At 39.3% G+C, this 14991-nt stretch overlaps 1 protein-coding gene across 1 annotated transcript; it reads right to left on the bottom strand.

Annotated features, from left to right (window-relative positions):
• Positions 1 to 5463: 5463 nt before the first annotated feature.
• On the bottom strand, positions 5464 to 13620 carry LOC308308825 (transcription factor Spi-C-like; the record flags this gene model as incomplete). The annotated part of the gene is made up of 6 exons (XM_080754277.1): positions 5464 to 5793; positions 6577 to 6731; positions 8886 to 8991; positions 11564 to 11682; positions 12298 to 12388; positions 13582 to 13620. The coding sequence occupies 6 exons, from the start codon at positions 13618 to 13620 to the stop codon at positions 5464 to 5466; spliced, it is 840 nt and encodes a 279-aa protein (XP_080610403.1).
• Between the last annotated feature and the right edge of the window lie 1371 nt (positions 13621 to 14991).

The following is a 14991-nucleotide window of genomic DNA, read 5'->3' as shown; positions in this document are numbered from 1 at the left end:
TGCTCTTGTAGTATTGTTTTCCTCAGGCCAGCAACAGGACTCTTAATAGTATCTGGTGGTGGGAGAAAAAGCAGAACTCACCAGCTGTTTTGGCGTGAGGTTTGGATGGCTGCCTGGCAGGCATCAAGCTGGGCACCGAGCCACACGGAGACAATGTGTCAGTGTTTTGGGTGAAGTCTGCCGTGGCATCATCGTCCAGCAGTGACTGAAGGACAGGTTTCAATGACATGACGAGCAATTGTTATTAAGTTACTGTCCAAACACGACTGGAAATTGATGATAATAAAAGGTGGATTGTTTCTGTAGGACTGGATTGTTTTCATAATCGATTAAGCTGTTGATTGATTTCAAATGTCTTTAAATAACTGATTAATCTGCCAAATAGTTTTTATTTTCATGATTGATTAATCTGTTGATATGTTTTTCTTTTCTTTCTGATTGCTCAATTAATCTATACTGTCATACATTTAGAGCATAAAATTATGGCACACCGTAATTAAGTAATAAAGTGAAAAGAAAAAGTTATCTGGATGCAAATAGACATCTTCAAATTGCTTAATATCTTTCTTTCTTTATACTAAAAAGTAAAATGGAACTCATTTTATAATATGGAAAGACAAGCATTCACAGTTTGGTGAAATTGTAAACAGCACATATTCTGTTGGTAATATTTACATCATACAACACTAAACCGAATCTTTGATCAAGACCTCAGGTGAATTAGATATTATTATATTTGTTGATTGCTATGTGCTGCATGACCTTGAGACACAGCTGCTGGTAGGGACGAGGGAGGATAGGTGCCACATATATAGTGGCCCCTTGTTTTATGGCTGTGAGAAAGAGATAAGCTGGTTCTGGGCTTTTAATGAGCTCTGCAGAAAAGATTGTGGGATGTTTTCTTTTAGCCAATTACTGTAAGAATTAACTGTTAGGGGAGGGCAAGTCAGTCTATCTTTTTGTCTTGCTGAAGCAACATGTCTGATGCGTGAATGTTAAAGCGCTGTGAATAAATCTTTCTATACCATTTTATATTGCATCTGAGTCAAGGTGAACTGATCTTTTGAGAGTCTTCAATTCCACTGGGCTTTAGACATAATGGAGTACATAAAAAAAAAATCGAACCTCTGTTCGAAGTGGAGCTGTGTGTGTGTGTGTGTGTATGTGTGTGTGTGTGTGTGTGTATTGCAGTTGAAAACAGCGCCCCTCCCTTAACATGTGTGGTCATAAAAGGTACTACCACATTCTTGAGGCTACATACGGACCCACATACATACCCACATACATAGACGGACGGATACACACACGGCCATGTATAGGGAGCTCCACACAGCTCCAAAAAAAACATAAAAAGTACGATTTCCACGTCAGTACCTTAGGAGTTTATTTTGATGCCAATACTTTGTACTCTGACTCAAGTCAATTTTGAACAACAGACTTTTACTTTTACTACAGAATTTCTGAATTGTGGTATTGATACTTTTACTTAAAGTGAAAAATGTCAGTACATCTTTCCACCACACATTTTTTGTTCCACTTACATTAAACTCCCAGTGGTTGCAGTACTGCTCAGCGCAGGTCTCATCAACAGGCAGCTCTCTGGTCATGAAGATATCATCGACTGGAAGGGCATAGGAAAACAGCAGATGATGAGGCTGAAATAGTCGAGTTGTCATGTAACTGTACAGTACAGTACGTTTTGTATTTATCCTTGATTGAAATTATTTAAACTAGCGAAAATAGCTGATCTACAAGCACACAGTGCCTCGCATTGCGATGCGCTGTGTGCTTGTAGATCAGCTATTTTCACTTGTTTTGTGTGACAGTTTTGTATGATGCAGCCAAGTCAAGTCAAGATTGTTACTTTTCGGGGTTCAACAATGGCAAATCTAGCAGATCTACAAGATCAAAACGCACCTTGAGCTATGTTCTGCCATGACAGCAACAATATTATTATTATATATTTATAGTATTATTATTATGTGTGATATACTGTATTTGATATTAGGGGATGTGCCACAAACATTTCTGGCTCCCATCTCCTCCGCTGGTCTGTCCATAGTGTTCCTCAAGGAAGTCCAAGATCACCTGCATATCGGACAGGTTCTCCTGGAAAGAAATCAATTAGAGAAGAGGGGAAAAAATGGGTTTTAATAATAACAAAATACTTCAACACTTTTGACACGAATGTGTATCCCACTTTAGACCTGAGGCCGATTCTGAAAACACCTTCTAAATCCTTTCGTTTCATGAATAATGTATATTTTTTATTCAAATTATATATACCTGTATATTTTTTCAATTCATGTTGCTACGGTATATAGGCCTTATTGTGGTTCTCAGGTGTTGTATGTCCAAGACCATTCCTTTTTTAATTATTTTAAAAATAGTGAAAATAGACAAGTGCACAACATCTTGTGATTGCGTTGTGTGCTTGTAGATCTGCTATTTTGCCTACTTTTGTGCAACACTATTGTATGACAAAGTAGGAAATTACAACAAAAAAAAACACACATTGACTACTTGGAAATACAAAGCTTCTGCCCGACAGTGATGATATATATTGTAACAACTAGAATGCCACAGATGCTTTCATGAATTGAAAGGCACAGTATAACAACGTATAGGCCAGGTCTAGTAAATGGGTTAACGTTACCATCACGTCTTGATGTCGTGTGTATCCTTGTAGTCCGGTGTGAGACATGAAGGCATGGAGACTCCAGTTGTTACTGAACCCCACCATGCTCCTCACACCAGACTTTATCCAGCGCGGCCGCGGGGACCCCCTCGCCGGAACAATAAGCCATGCAGCGGCCCACAGAGTCTTCCAGGACCAGTGACCACATCCTTCCCGCTCAGCCCAGATAAGACCCGCTCTATGACATAGGACTCCCTTTTCAGGAAAAAACACTTTCTGACCTTTTTTTTTACCTTCGACAGTGGAATACGTCAACGTCAGGTTCACACTTGTGCGTAACTGTCCTTTGTCCATTTTAATGGACCTCCATAACTCTCAGAGTAACAGAAGTAATAGTAAGCACTGTTTCCCAAATACTGGGTTGTGACCCATGTGTGGGTCACAACCACATTATATAGTAATGTTATGAATAAATAAAAGAAAACTCTAAGAAATTCCACAAATTAGAAAGCTAATGTTGAAGTAGTCGTAATAGCCGATCTACAAGCTTGTAGATCTGCTATTTTCACTAGTTGGGGTCCTGGGCAAACGTCCAATTTCTCTTTTGGGTCATGGGCTACAAAGTTTGGGAACCCCTGCCAGGGTTGGCAAGGAAATTGTATCGGTGGAGGAAAAGTGTAGAATCTGTTTAATTTATTATATTCATTGTTCTGAAGATAAGAATGTCAGTATTGGTTTTGTTTTCAGTGGTGCTTAAAAAAATGTCTTGCCAAGGACCCCCAAATTGATACTCATTGCAGACCCCTACTTGAAAATATTTTGTCCCAGGGACCCCCATAAGAGAAGATCTTTGTTAGATTATATTTAGTACAGAAATCTATAATAGTCTTATACATTCTCTCATCGACAATGAAATAATAGTGAAATCAAACTGTTCCTCATTTTGCCGAGGACTCCCTGGAGTGCCCTCAAGGACCCCTGGGGGTCCCTGACCTCACTTTGAGATCCACTTTTTTAGATTAACCTTGAACTTAAACCTTAAATAAAAACCGGGGTCCCTCTGGGCTCTATATTTGGTCCGGTCCTTTTTCCCCTTTACACAAAATCTCTTTGCCAACCATAGCTGTAGATCTGCTATTTTTGGCAAAATGTTCTCTCCAGAATTGGGATACATGTACGGTACAGTAGTTATCTAAAAGAACAATCTGGATGAGATGTATTAGCATGTTTCATCAGGTGAATCAAACACATTAACAACTCATTCAGTGCCAATGACGTCTCTTGACGCCTTTTTTTCAAAGGTCTTCTGTGACGTCTTTTGTGTTTTTTGTATAGATTTTTTTTTTCTTTTCTTTTTTTTTTTTAAAGATGTCAAAATGACCTGAGATCAGAGATGGTTTTCTCTGTTTGTGTGTTGGCTCCCTCGTTTAGCTGATTGAGAAAATGTGTGTCCATTCTAGTGGATGGACACTTTTTTTCATTCAAACAGCTCTATCTCTGGAACCATTTGTCTGATTGAGAAATTCTTTTTGCCACTGAATCACAACAACTGTGTCTGTTTCTGTGGGGAAAAAAATTATAAAAAAAAAACATTTTTTTTCATTGCATAGTAAAGAAAAACATACAAAATCGTGGCACAGCTACCTTGGAGCCATTTTGGCATTTGGCACAGAATGAGTTTTGATTTAGTGTCTCTGTGTTAAGGTTTAAAGGTGGGATTCTCGAATGCAGGCCTCAACGATGAGTTGAGGGGGATTTCTGAGGGGAATTCCTCTTCCCCGTTAGTAATAGTGATTAAGTCCTTAGGAGAATTTATTCTCAACCTTGAGAGAGATAGCTAAAAATTACCGTCAATAGCTAGTAAACCTAGAATAATTATCAATCCGAGTCATGCCGCTCTTGACTTGAACGAGCTTAAAAGTATTCAGTTGGAGGAGAAATTACGTAAGATTACGGAAGCAAGACGTCATCCCAACACTCTGTATGTAGGCCTACCACCACAGTGCCAAGATTTATGGAAATAAACAACATTTATTGATGCACAGAAAATGAAGTAAAACAACAGTTCATCATATTTACATCTAAATACATGGAATGCCTATTACTGGTTGGTGTATAATGTACTCAATACTTACATCTTCCAGGAAGCCCGGAGCATAATTTGTCAACATAACATGAAAAGCACTGTCTAATACAAACTATGGACTATAGAATGGATTTGTTATATTCATATACTGTACACTAGTGGTTACTGTAAGTCCCATTGTAAGCTGTACAGTATTAATATATCCAGGTGTAACGTTTTGAGCGTGCAAATGGGCTGCATCTGGGCCAACATGGATATTGTTTTTCTCTCTCTCTTTTTTTGAAAACCCATTTAGATCTGGAACGCCTATACTGTACATCATTTTAGTTAAATATCGTCACTGTCGGATAAAAACCTTGTATTTCCAAGTTTCATAAATTAAAGCTCTACTTCATCATACAAGACTGCACAGAAATATTGAAAATAGCAGATCTACAAGTGCACAGCACCTTGCAACACGATGAGTTATGTGCTTGTATATTAGCTATTTTCACTAATTTACTAAATAATAATAAAACATGAACCGTTTTGGACATACAAGGTTAACACCAGACAACAACAATATAGCAACATGATTTGAAGAAAAAAAAGTAATTTGAATCAAAAACAGAAATTTTTCAAAAACATCTATAGAAGATGATCTTTTTAGAATCGGCCTCAGGTCTAAATGGGATAACTTAGGTCTATATATAATTATAATCTAAAGAACCTCCGCTGACACAAACTGTCCTTATTGAGTTCACAGCTTGGTGGCATTGTGCGCCGTGAAGCTGGTGGCCAGGTCGTAATCGTCGTGGAGGGCGTAGTGTCCGTACCAGCCGTGGTGCCAGTCCGGCGGTGGCACAGAGCTGTAGTAGCCGGGTTCAGGGGGGCCATGGCATGGCTGGCTGTGGACCACGTCCTGTGACGGGGGGTGTCTGGGCATCTGCACGATGCTGCCCAGGCGCTGCAGGATCACCGGATTGAAGCGGTAGGTGAGCTTCCGGCGCACCTTGACGATCTCTCCCGTGCGGCTGTAGTTGCGGAGGGCCCGCGCCATCTTCTGGTAGGTCATGGTCTTGCGGTTGCCCTTTCGGAATCAAGATTCAGATTATTATCAGCCTTATAAGTGAATGGCAAATCGAGTGGCAAAGTGAGTTTAACATTGTTTAATGCAATCAGAGGGGAGTATTTCTGTTTGGATGTATGCGCTGTCAAGGCCAGAAAGTAGTTTTTTGCCACCCAGTAGGCGTTCCCGCAAAGCTTCCGGGTATGATGATGATGTCACAAGCATAACCTCTATTGTCACCCCACAGGTTTGGAAGTGGGTTGAATAATTTCTCTTTTTTTCATGCAGGCTCCATAATTATTTTCATAAGAAGGGAGAGGATAGGAGTGTAAAGAAAAACACAGAATAGAAACAGTAGAAATAGTAACGGGATTGCACGCTGGCCTAGCGGTCCACGCGCATACCTAGGCTCTAATCCCTGTTTGTTTACTGTCTCTCTACACTATCTATAAAGGCAGAAAAGCCCCCAAATATATATATAAAAAAAAAACATAATAAATAAACAAACGGTCATAGTATTTTCTGTCTTTAGCGTGTAGATTGGCTATTTTCAGCCTGCAACCAAGTGTAAAATCAACCATTACGACACCATCAAGACCTGACAAATTACATTTGTGTGGACAAAATCAACTGTACATTTAGTCGACTGAAACTAAACTAAAGATTTTCAGATGACTAAAATATGACAAAGTAAGTGTTTTTTGTTTTCTTTCTTTCTTTTTTTCACTAACTAAAACTAAATCAAAATCTGCTCTCAAAATGAACACTGTCCACATCAGGTAAAACATCCAACAGGCCCGGTACCTTGCGCTGGCCCCAGCACTCAGCCAGCTTCTCCTTGTTCTTGGAGATGAAGTGGAAGGTGCCGCTGCCGCTGTCCGTCCACTGGATGGAGTCTCCCATGTTGGGGTCACTCAGAGCCTCATGGAGGTACTCGTAGAGACGCAGCTTCTTGCGGCCTGTGAGGAGACATAGACTTGTTTTAGATCTAGTGCTTCTCAACCTGTGTGGCCGGGAAGAGATTGCAAGTGGCCCCTCAAAAAATTGGCAAAACACAAACCCATAAACTCATTCTGTGCCAGATGCCAAAATGGCTCCAAGGTAGCTGTGCCAGGATTTTGTATGTTTTTCTTTACTATGCAATGAAAAAAAACGTGTTTTTTTATATATTTTTTTCCCCACAGAAACAGACACAGTTGTTGTGATTCAGTGGCAAAAAGAATTTTGTCAATCAGACAAATGGTTCCAGAGATAGAGCTGTTTGAATCCAAAAAAGTGTCCATCCACTAGAATGGACACACATTTTCACACATTTTCTCTATCAGCTAAACGAGGGAGCCAACACACAAACAGAGAAAAGCATCTCTCTGATCTCAGGTCATTTTGACATCTTAAAAAAAAAAGAAAAAAAAAAAGTTTTTTTTTATATATAAAAAACACAAAAACCGTCATAAACCGTCATTGGCACACATGGCTATTGGAAAAAAACAGTCAAAACCGTCATCTGGCACAGACCTGAGGCCGATTCTACAAATGCCTTCTAAATCTGTCGTTTTCTCATGCCGAGGACACCCCAAACACTAAAAATAGCAGATGTACATTGTACAAGCTTCTATATCTGAGATGTTTTAATAGCCAACGGCAAAATCTTTCCCGATTTTAATGTGTTTAAAAAACGTTTCCATTGCGATACTGCTAAACAATAAAATTGCTTCGTTAGATCCATTGATCCAAGCCGGAACACAATCAAATGATTGATGTTAGCTTGCTCTGAAAACACACACGGCCCACCCATCTGACAGCCGACGTGTTAAGTGGTCAGATGGGTGGGCCGTGAACACCTTTGTCTGTTTGGAGGCCGCATGCATGTGATGTCGGGAACAATGCAAGTAGTTCCATTTATAGGCCTATTGCTATGAGGCAAAAACGTTCAAACATTATGTCAAGCACCCCTTCAAATTGATATTAGGGGCGCAGAACCCCATCTGAAAATGTTTTTCAATGTTTTCCAAAACATGGCCTTTGAAGATTTTTTTTTTTTTTCATTCCTTCATTTTTCATTCCTTCATGACCTTGTGCACGAGCTACAAACTTTGAGCTTGATCTAATATGTTTGAATAGCCAACGCTAAAATCTAAAATGACTTTCCCGGTTAACGCCGATGCATAAGCGATGCAAAAAGCAAGTTTCAAAACATACAATCTACTTCAAAATGTGTAGCCTCTTTCTCAGACCCGTGATTTTCCAGTTCTCCGAAAGCATCGGAAAGCAATTGGTCTGTTCGAATTTCTCTGCACACCTCAGAGTCATATGAGACACATAGGCCTACGCCAATGGTCGGACGCTCTCCAAGTTATGCCGGGGACAATTTTGTGTGACATACAGACATGAAATACATGGCCTAAAATGGATACCAATCTGGGAGCCTTTGAAGTTAAAACGTTTGAGAACCACTGTGCTGACTAAAATAAATAGTAAATTGAAGAAACTCGGAACTGCCCTTAGAGCTCATAACAGTAACCATACTGGGGGGGTCCAGATTTAACAATTTAAGACCTGGAACATATCTGTGTCGCGTTAGACTTGAACCTCTTTAGCCATCATTTTATTCTTTAGCTATTAAAAAATAGCAGATCTACGAGCTTGTAGAGCTGCTATTTTTGAAAAATAGATAAAATCGATAAAAATTCTTTGAATATACAATATTGACCCGATTCTATAAATGTCTTCTAAATCAGTGGTTCTCAAACTTTTTCATGTCAATGAAACACCCAAAATTACATGTATTTGGCCATTTTGGCTGCGGACCCCCTTCTCAAAATTTGAAGCAGAGATTTGAGTTACACATTTATATATTCAAAGATTTGCTAACATTTTCACGATTTTTCAAAAATAGCATATATATCTACAAGATCGCAGTGCAGCACTCGGTGCTGTGAGCTTGCATAATCTGCTATTTTTCAATAGCTAAAGTATAAAATAATTCCAGGTCCTAGTGGGTAAGATATATTATAGATTTAATCTTTGTGTTTGGAGTAAACAATCTATGAATGCACTGTAAAATGGTTGCTGTGTTCAAAATAGACTACTACTACGACGGTAAATGTGAATACCTTTGCCGTTTCTGTTGGGAGGCAGGATGGAGTAGAACTGCGGTGACTCGGAGGTGACAGGATGACCCAGAGACACCTCTGGAACGCCCTGAGGCCAGGGCGGCTGCTGGGACAGGCACACGTATGAGCTAGGTAACACACATGCACAGTATACGCACGCACGCACACACACGGATCAATCCGTTTTATCCACAATACACACTAGTAGAGATACAAAAGACCCTTCTCCACAACTCAAGGTGCTTCAAATTAAAAAACAATGGACACATTACAAATTTGTTAAAAGACAAAAAGTAGAGAATACTGATGACATTGGTCAAATATGCTGATGCTGATGCATTGCACGCACGCACGCACACACACACACACACACACAGACACACACAGACACGCATGCACTTTTTTTTACATCCCACTTATGGCACCTAGCATCCATTTTCTTGGGCAAACATTGGGAGTCCAATCAACTATGGCATTTTTCACATCAGGGAATCCCAAATTAATATGTATTTAAAAATATGTTATGCCCCATATAAGATGTATGTGTAGTTACCGATTTGGTAGCACTTTACAATAATGACCTGTTATAAATCATTTATAAACATTTATAAGCAGTTTGTAGATGAGTAATAAACTATGAACAAATCTTTACCTAAACATGTATAACTGTTTTAAACATCATTTACATGTTATTAGTAAGGTATTAGTAAGTAGTAAACTAATCATGAATAAGCCATTTATACACATTCATAAATGATTAATAAATCATTTGTAACTAAAAATCACACCCGTGTGAACTGAGCGGTGGAGTCTGTGCGCGCGCGTGTGTGTGTGTGTGAGTGTGCCTTGCCTGTTCTGGCCTGGCCTGAACAACAGCGCCCCTCCCTTAACATGTGTGGTCAGAAAAGGTACTACACCGCTTGAGGCTACATACAGACCCACCCACCCACATACATACATACATACATACATACATACATACAAACAAACAAACAAACATACATACCTACACACACGGCCACGCTATGGAGACGGTGTGACCACCGCTCAAAAATATGCGTTATTTATATGCTATTTGTAGATAAGTAACTAATCATTTACAAGCTATCTATATACCTTGTAAAACATATCTATAAATCATTAGTAGATGTTATCAAGAGCCCTAATGTAAAGTGAAGACTAACTAGGTCGCAAGTTACTATGAAAACCTCCACCGGCTGTCTGTCAGTCCCTCCGTCAGTATGTCCGTCACGTCACGTCACGTCACACTTTTGGCCCTACTTTTATCTCCGGCACCGTTGCCCCTATCCATGCCAAACTTTGCACACACACTCTGTTAATGTGGCCTCCTTGTTTGTTCATGGTTAACATATGCTTTGTAAAACATTCCTTAAATATCTATAAATCATCAGTAGATGTTATCAAGAGCCCTAATGTAAAGTGAAGACTATTCATTAGTTACGAATGTCTGTTAAATATGAACAAACATGGAGGCCACATTAACAGACAGTTGACTGCCAAACCACAACCTCCACCCCTTATTTCTCTTCTAGCGCCACCATGAGGCCGATTCTTGCAACACACACTTTTGGACACGGCTCCTATAAATTTTGCCCTAAAATCACACAAAGCGGAACACAGTATGTCTAGAGTCATGTCATCAACATGGATCTGTCCCATTTAGCATCACCATCAGGCCTATTTTTTCAAACACATTTTTTGACACTGCTCCTAAAGATTTGGGCCTAAAATCACGCAAAGCTAAAGTCATGTCATCAACATGCATCTGTCCCATTTCCCATATTCCCTCCTGATTGGCTACGACTGCCTTCTAAAGTTTGTGTATGCGATGTGACGGTCGCTTATCTCCCTATTAGGGAGTCTTACTGGTAAATAATGAATAGTCTTCACTTTACATTAGGGCTCTTGATAACATCTACTGATGATTTATAGATATTTAAGGAATGTTTTACAAAGCATATGTTAACCATGAACAAACTCGGAGGCCACATTAACAGACAGCCAAGGAGTGTGTGTGCAAAGTTTGGCATGGATAGGGGCAACGGTGCCGGAGATTAGAGTAGGACCAAAAGTGTGACGTGACGGACAGACTGACAGAGGGACTGACAGACAGCCGGTGGAGGTTTTCATAGTAACTAGTGACCTAGTCTTCACTTTACATTAGGGCTCTTGATAACATCTACTAATGATTTATAGATATGTTTTACAAGGTATATAGATAGCTTGTAAATGATTAGTTACTTATCTACAAATAGCATATAAATAACGCATATTTTTTAGTTACAAATGATTTATTAATCATTTATGAATGTGTATAAATGGCTTATTCATGATTAGTTTACTACTTACTAATACCTTACTAATAACATGTAAATGATGTTTAAAACAGTTATACATTTTTAGGTAAACATTTGTTCATAGTTTGTTCATGTTTATTACTCATCTACAAACTGCTTATAAATGTTTATAAATGATTTATAACAGGTCATTATTGTAAAGTGCTACCCTATATTAACTAATTTAGCTGGGGTCTCCCGGGGACGCCCGCCCCCAAGGTCCCCTGTGGATCCCTGCCTGCCGCGTCCGGACCCCACTTTGAGAACCACTTGAACTAAGTAATAGGGTTTGAGTATGTTGAACGTGGGCAGTGCACTCACAGTGGTGTCGGTCCACTCGTAGATGGGAGTGGCTGTGTCAGAAGGGTGCGTGACCAGACAGCAGGAGATCTGACACACGGCAGGCTGTTGAACACCCAGCGTCTCATAGTATCTGTAGTCTACGTAACACATAACAGGACATACATCAAACCTCAATGCACTGGTCAAAAAAACAAAAAAGAAACATGACGTTCAGCAACGCTTTTAGCAACTAGGGAACCCTGGGCAAGCAGTGGCTCAGGGGTAGAGTGGCCGCTTGGCAACCAGAGAGTTCCCAGTTCAATCCCGGGCTCCCCAGAGTTTGTGTCGAAGTGTCCTTGAGCAAGACTCTGAACCCCTAATTGCTCCTGATGTGCAGGTTGCCTCTGCCATAGGTGTATGAATGTGTGAGTGAATGGGTGAATGTAATGCACAATTTATGTAAAGCGCCTTGGATGAAGGTGCTTTTACATGTATGCCTTTTATTTTCCCAATTCCTGATTTATTTTTTATACAGTTATGTTGTTAAATGTATTGCAAATTGGTTTAACTTCTCAGTGTAATTTCGAGAATGGAGATTCTTCTAATCAGTCAGTCAAGTTGTATTTTTAGAGCACATACAAAAGCACGTACAAAAGGCATAAACAAATGCCATAAAATGCCATTAAATAATCTTTCTTTATATATATTCTTTCGACCGTATCCATCCTTAGTTGACAGTTAACCTATATGGGGGAGAGGTGTAAGAGATGTACCTGTGTCATAATAGACTATGTTATCCGAGTGCTGTTGAATCACATCGATGGCGTCTTCAAAATGCTGGTTGATGTCATTGTCCGGTGAACCCTGTGGCGTTACACGACAAAATCCTCAGTGTTAATCGGACTCCCAAGAGATGTGAGTTACAGGAAACCTGCTACATATAGGGTTGTCACAATTATTAGATAATCGTCTAATCGCGATTATTTGACATAATCACGATAATATTTAATAATCGTCATAATCGTTTCCATGTTGAAAAATTTTCATATATTTTTTTTAAGTAAAAAATTGAGGAAATAGCAGATCTACAAGCTCACAACGCGTTGCATCGCGACGCGTTGTTACTTGTTATTTCCACTATCAATGTTATTTTTTAAGTATGAAGTTGTCAAATATGTCAGTAATTTCTTTGTATATTTAGGTTATGTGTCATATCTGCCATGTGTAACTTCAAAGTCTACAAGCCAAACAGAAATCTAATTGTCAACGACAAAAACACAATTAAATCGTTAATCGCAATTATTTGAGTGACAATTAATCGTAAAATGTAAAATTAAATGTAAAATGTCATAATCGTGACAGCCCTAGCGACATATTCTTCAACAACTTTCAATCACTTTTCTCTTTTGATGAAAAAGTTTAATTAGGTGCAAGGGGTTATTATAAAATAAAATGTCTTGTTTTGCTAAAATTAGTGTTAAATAGCTCTATATTGTGATAGAAATCATTGCTATGAAGTGTTTGTTCAGTAACAGGGGTCTCACCATCTCACCAGCTCTTTAGAAAATACATGTTCAGGTCGGGATAACAATTTCATCCAATAGGAAGACAAAACTGATACAGAATACAGGATAAGTGTAGTTCAAAAAGGATGAGCAGACAAGCTTTGAATTTGAGCATTATACAATGAATAATGTATTGAAGCTGAGAAATGGGTTCTCTCGCTTGATTGGATGACGTTGGCAACCCACCCGATTATTTCTGATTATTAAAGAGCTGGAGATATGGGGAGACCCCCTGTTACTGAGAGAAAAAACACTAAAGCAATGACTAATATCGAAAAATATAGAGCTTTAACTTTATAACAAAAAGAAAATAATACAAATAAATAAAGAATAGAATTGAATAGAAAAGAAAATGACTGTGTGCTGTCAAGGAATAATAATAATAATATATATATATATATATATAAATATTGAACATCAGAAAAAAAAGGTTAATTGACATCTGAATCCAAACAATTAAAATGGATGAGTGCTCAGATCGTAGTGACTCACCAACTTATACGTTTGAGGGTTACCTTCCGTGGCAGCCATTCTGCTGTCTTAAAGCTTTAGGATGGAGGTAAACTTGCGGTATGCCAGTGGTGAACACACCTGTGCTGTTCAGGTTTATATATATATACGTTCACACGCCTCCAATGGCTGCTCACCATTCACAAGGATGAACTGGGGGAGATTTAAATGTATCAACGTCACTGCGCAGCACCATACTTCTCTATTTTTTGGAAGAACAGTAGACACTAGATAGAGATCTGACCATCAGCCCTCTCACATTGTGAGAGAGATGAGATCACAATCTGTGAACAACAAACACTCTTTTATTGCCCAGAACTCAGTCCAGGAATATCATTGAGTGCCTCTAGGATTTGCATGCCCATGGGGTGATACTTATCTAAAATACACATTTACAATAAGTGGTCATACTTTACAAACACCGCGTATTTAAATTCAAATGGCCCCGAGCTGTTTGTGTAGTGTGAAGTGTGTGTGTGTGTGTGTGTGTGTGTGTGTGTGTGTGTGTGTGTGTGTGTGTGTGTGTGTGTGTGTGTGTGTGTGTGTGTGTGCGCGTGCGCGTGTGCGTGTGCACGCGCGTATGTGTGTGCATGTATATTTTCACATAATTTATAGCTAATGAAAATGAAAAATTACCCACTAACTTTATAATGCTTTGTTGGTGAATTAGTCATAGTTACTGCTTAATTAGCATTGGATTAATTGGCTAAATTAACCCTGCCGTCTTTTTTGGTATTTTTGCATCATTCAATCATTATAGAATACTAGAAGCTGGGCCGCCCTTCGGGCGGCCCAGCGTCTAGTCGGCGACCTGGCCAACTCGGAACAATGTAAATAGGGAATGAATGCCCCGCCCTTTAATGCAAACCCCATTATACCTGTTTTCATAGGACCCGTTTTGACCATCTGTCTGCCTGTGTCCATTTATGCCCATATATGGAGATATCTGTATCTGTCTGTCTGTATGTCGGCGTCCATTTTATGTCCATATATGGAGATCACTGCAGTTATAGTTCTGGGTCCATTTTATGCCCATATATGGAGATATCTGTCTATCTGCGTCCATTTTATGCCCATATATGGAGTATCTGTCTGTGCCTCCAACTGTGTTGCAGACACAGTGCCGGTTCCCCCTTTAATGCAAACCTCATTATACCTGTTGTCATAGGACCCGTTTTGAACATCTGTTTGCCTGTGTCCATTTATGCCCATATATGGAGATATCTGTATCTGTCTGTCTGCGTCCATTTTATGCCCATATATGGAGATCTTTGACCATCTGTTTGCCTCTGTCCATTTATGTCCATATATGGAGATATCTGTATCTGTCTGTCTGCAATCCATTTTATGCCCATATATGGGGGCATTCATTTTATGCCCATATATGGAGAA

This window comes from Nannobrachium achirus (assembly GCF_963921795.1).
Source record: "Nannobrachium achirus genome assembly, chromosome: 23".
Lineage (NCBI taxonomy): Eukaryota > Metazoa > Chordata > Actinopteri > Myctophiformes > Myctophidae > Nannobrachium > Nannobrachium achirus.
The sequence above is the reverse complement of the archived record's forward strand: the minus strand, read 5'-3'. Positions and strand labels throughout refer to the sequence as shown.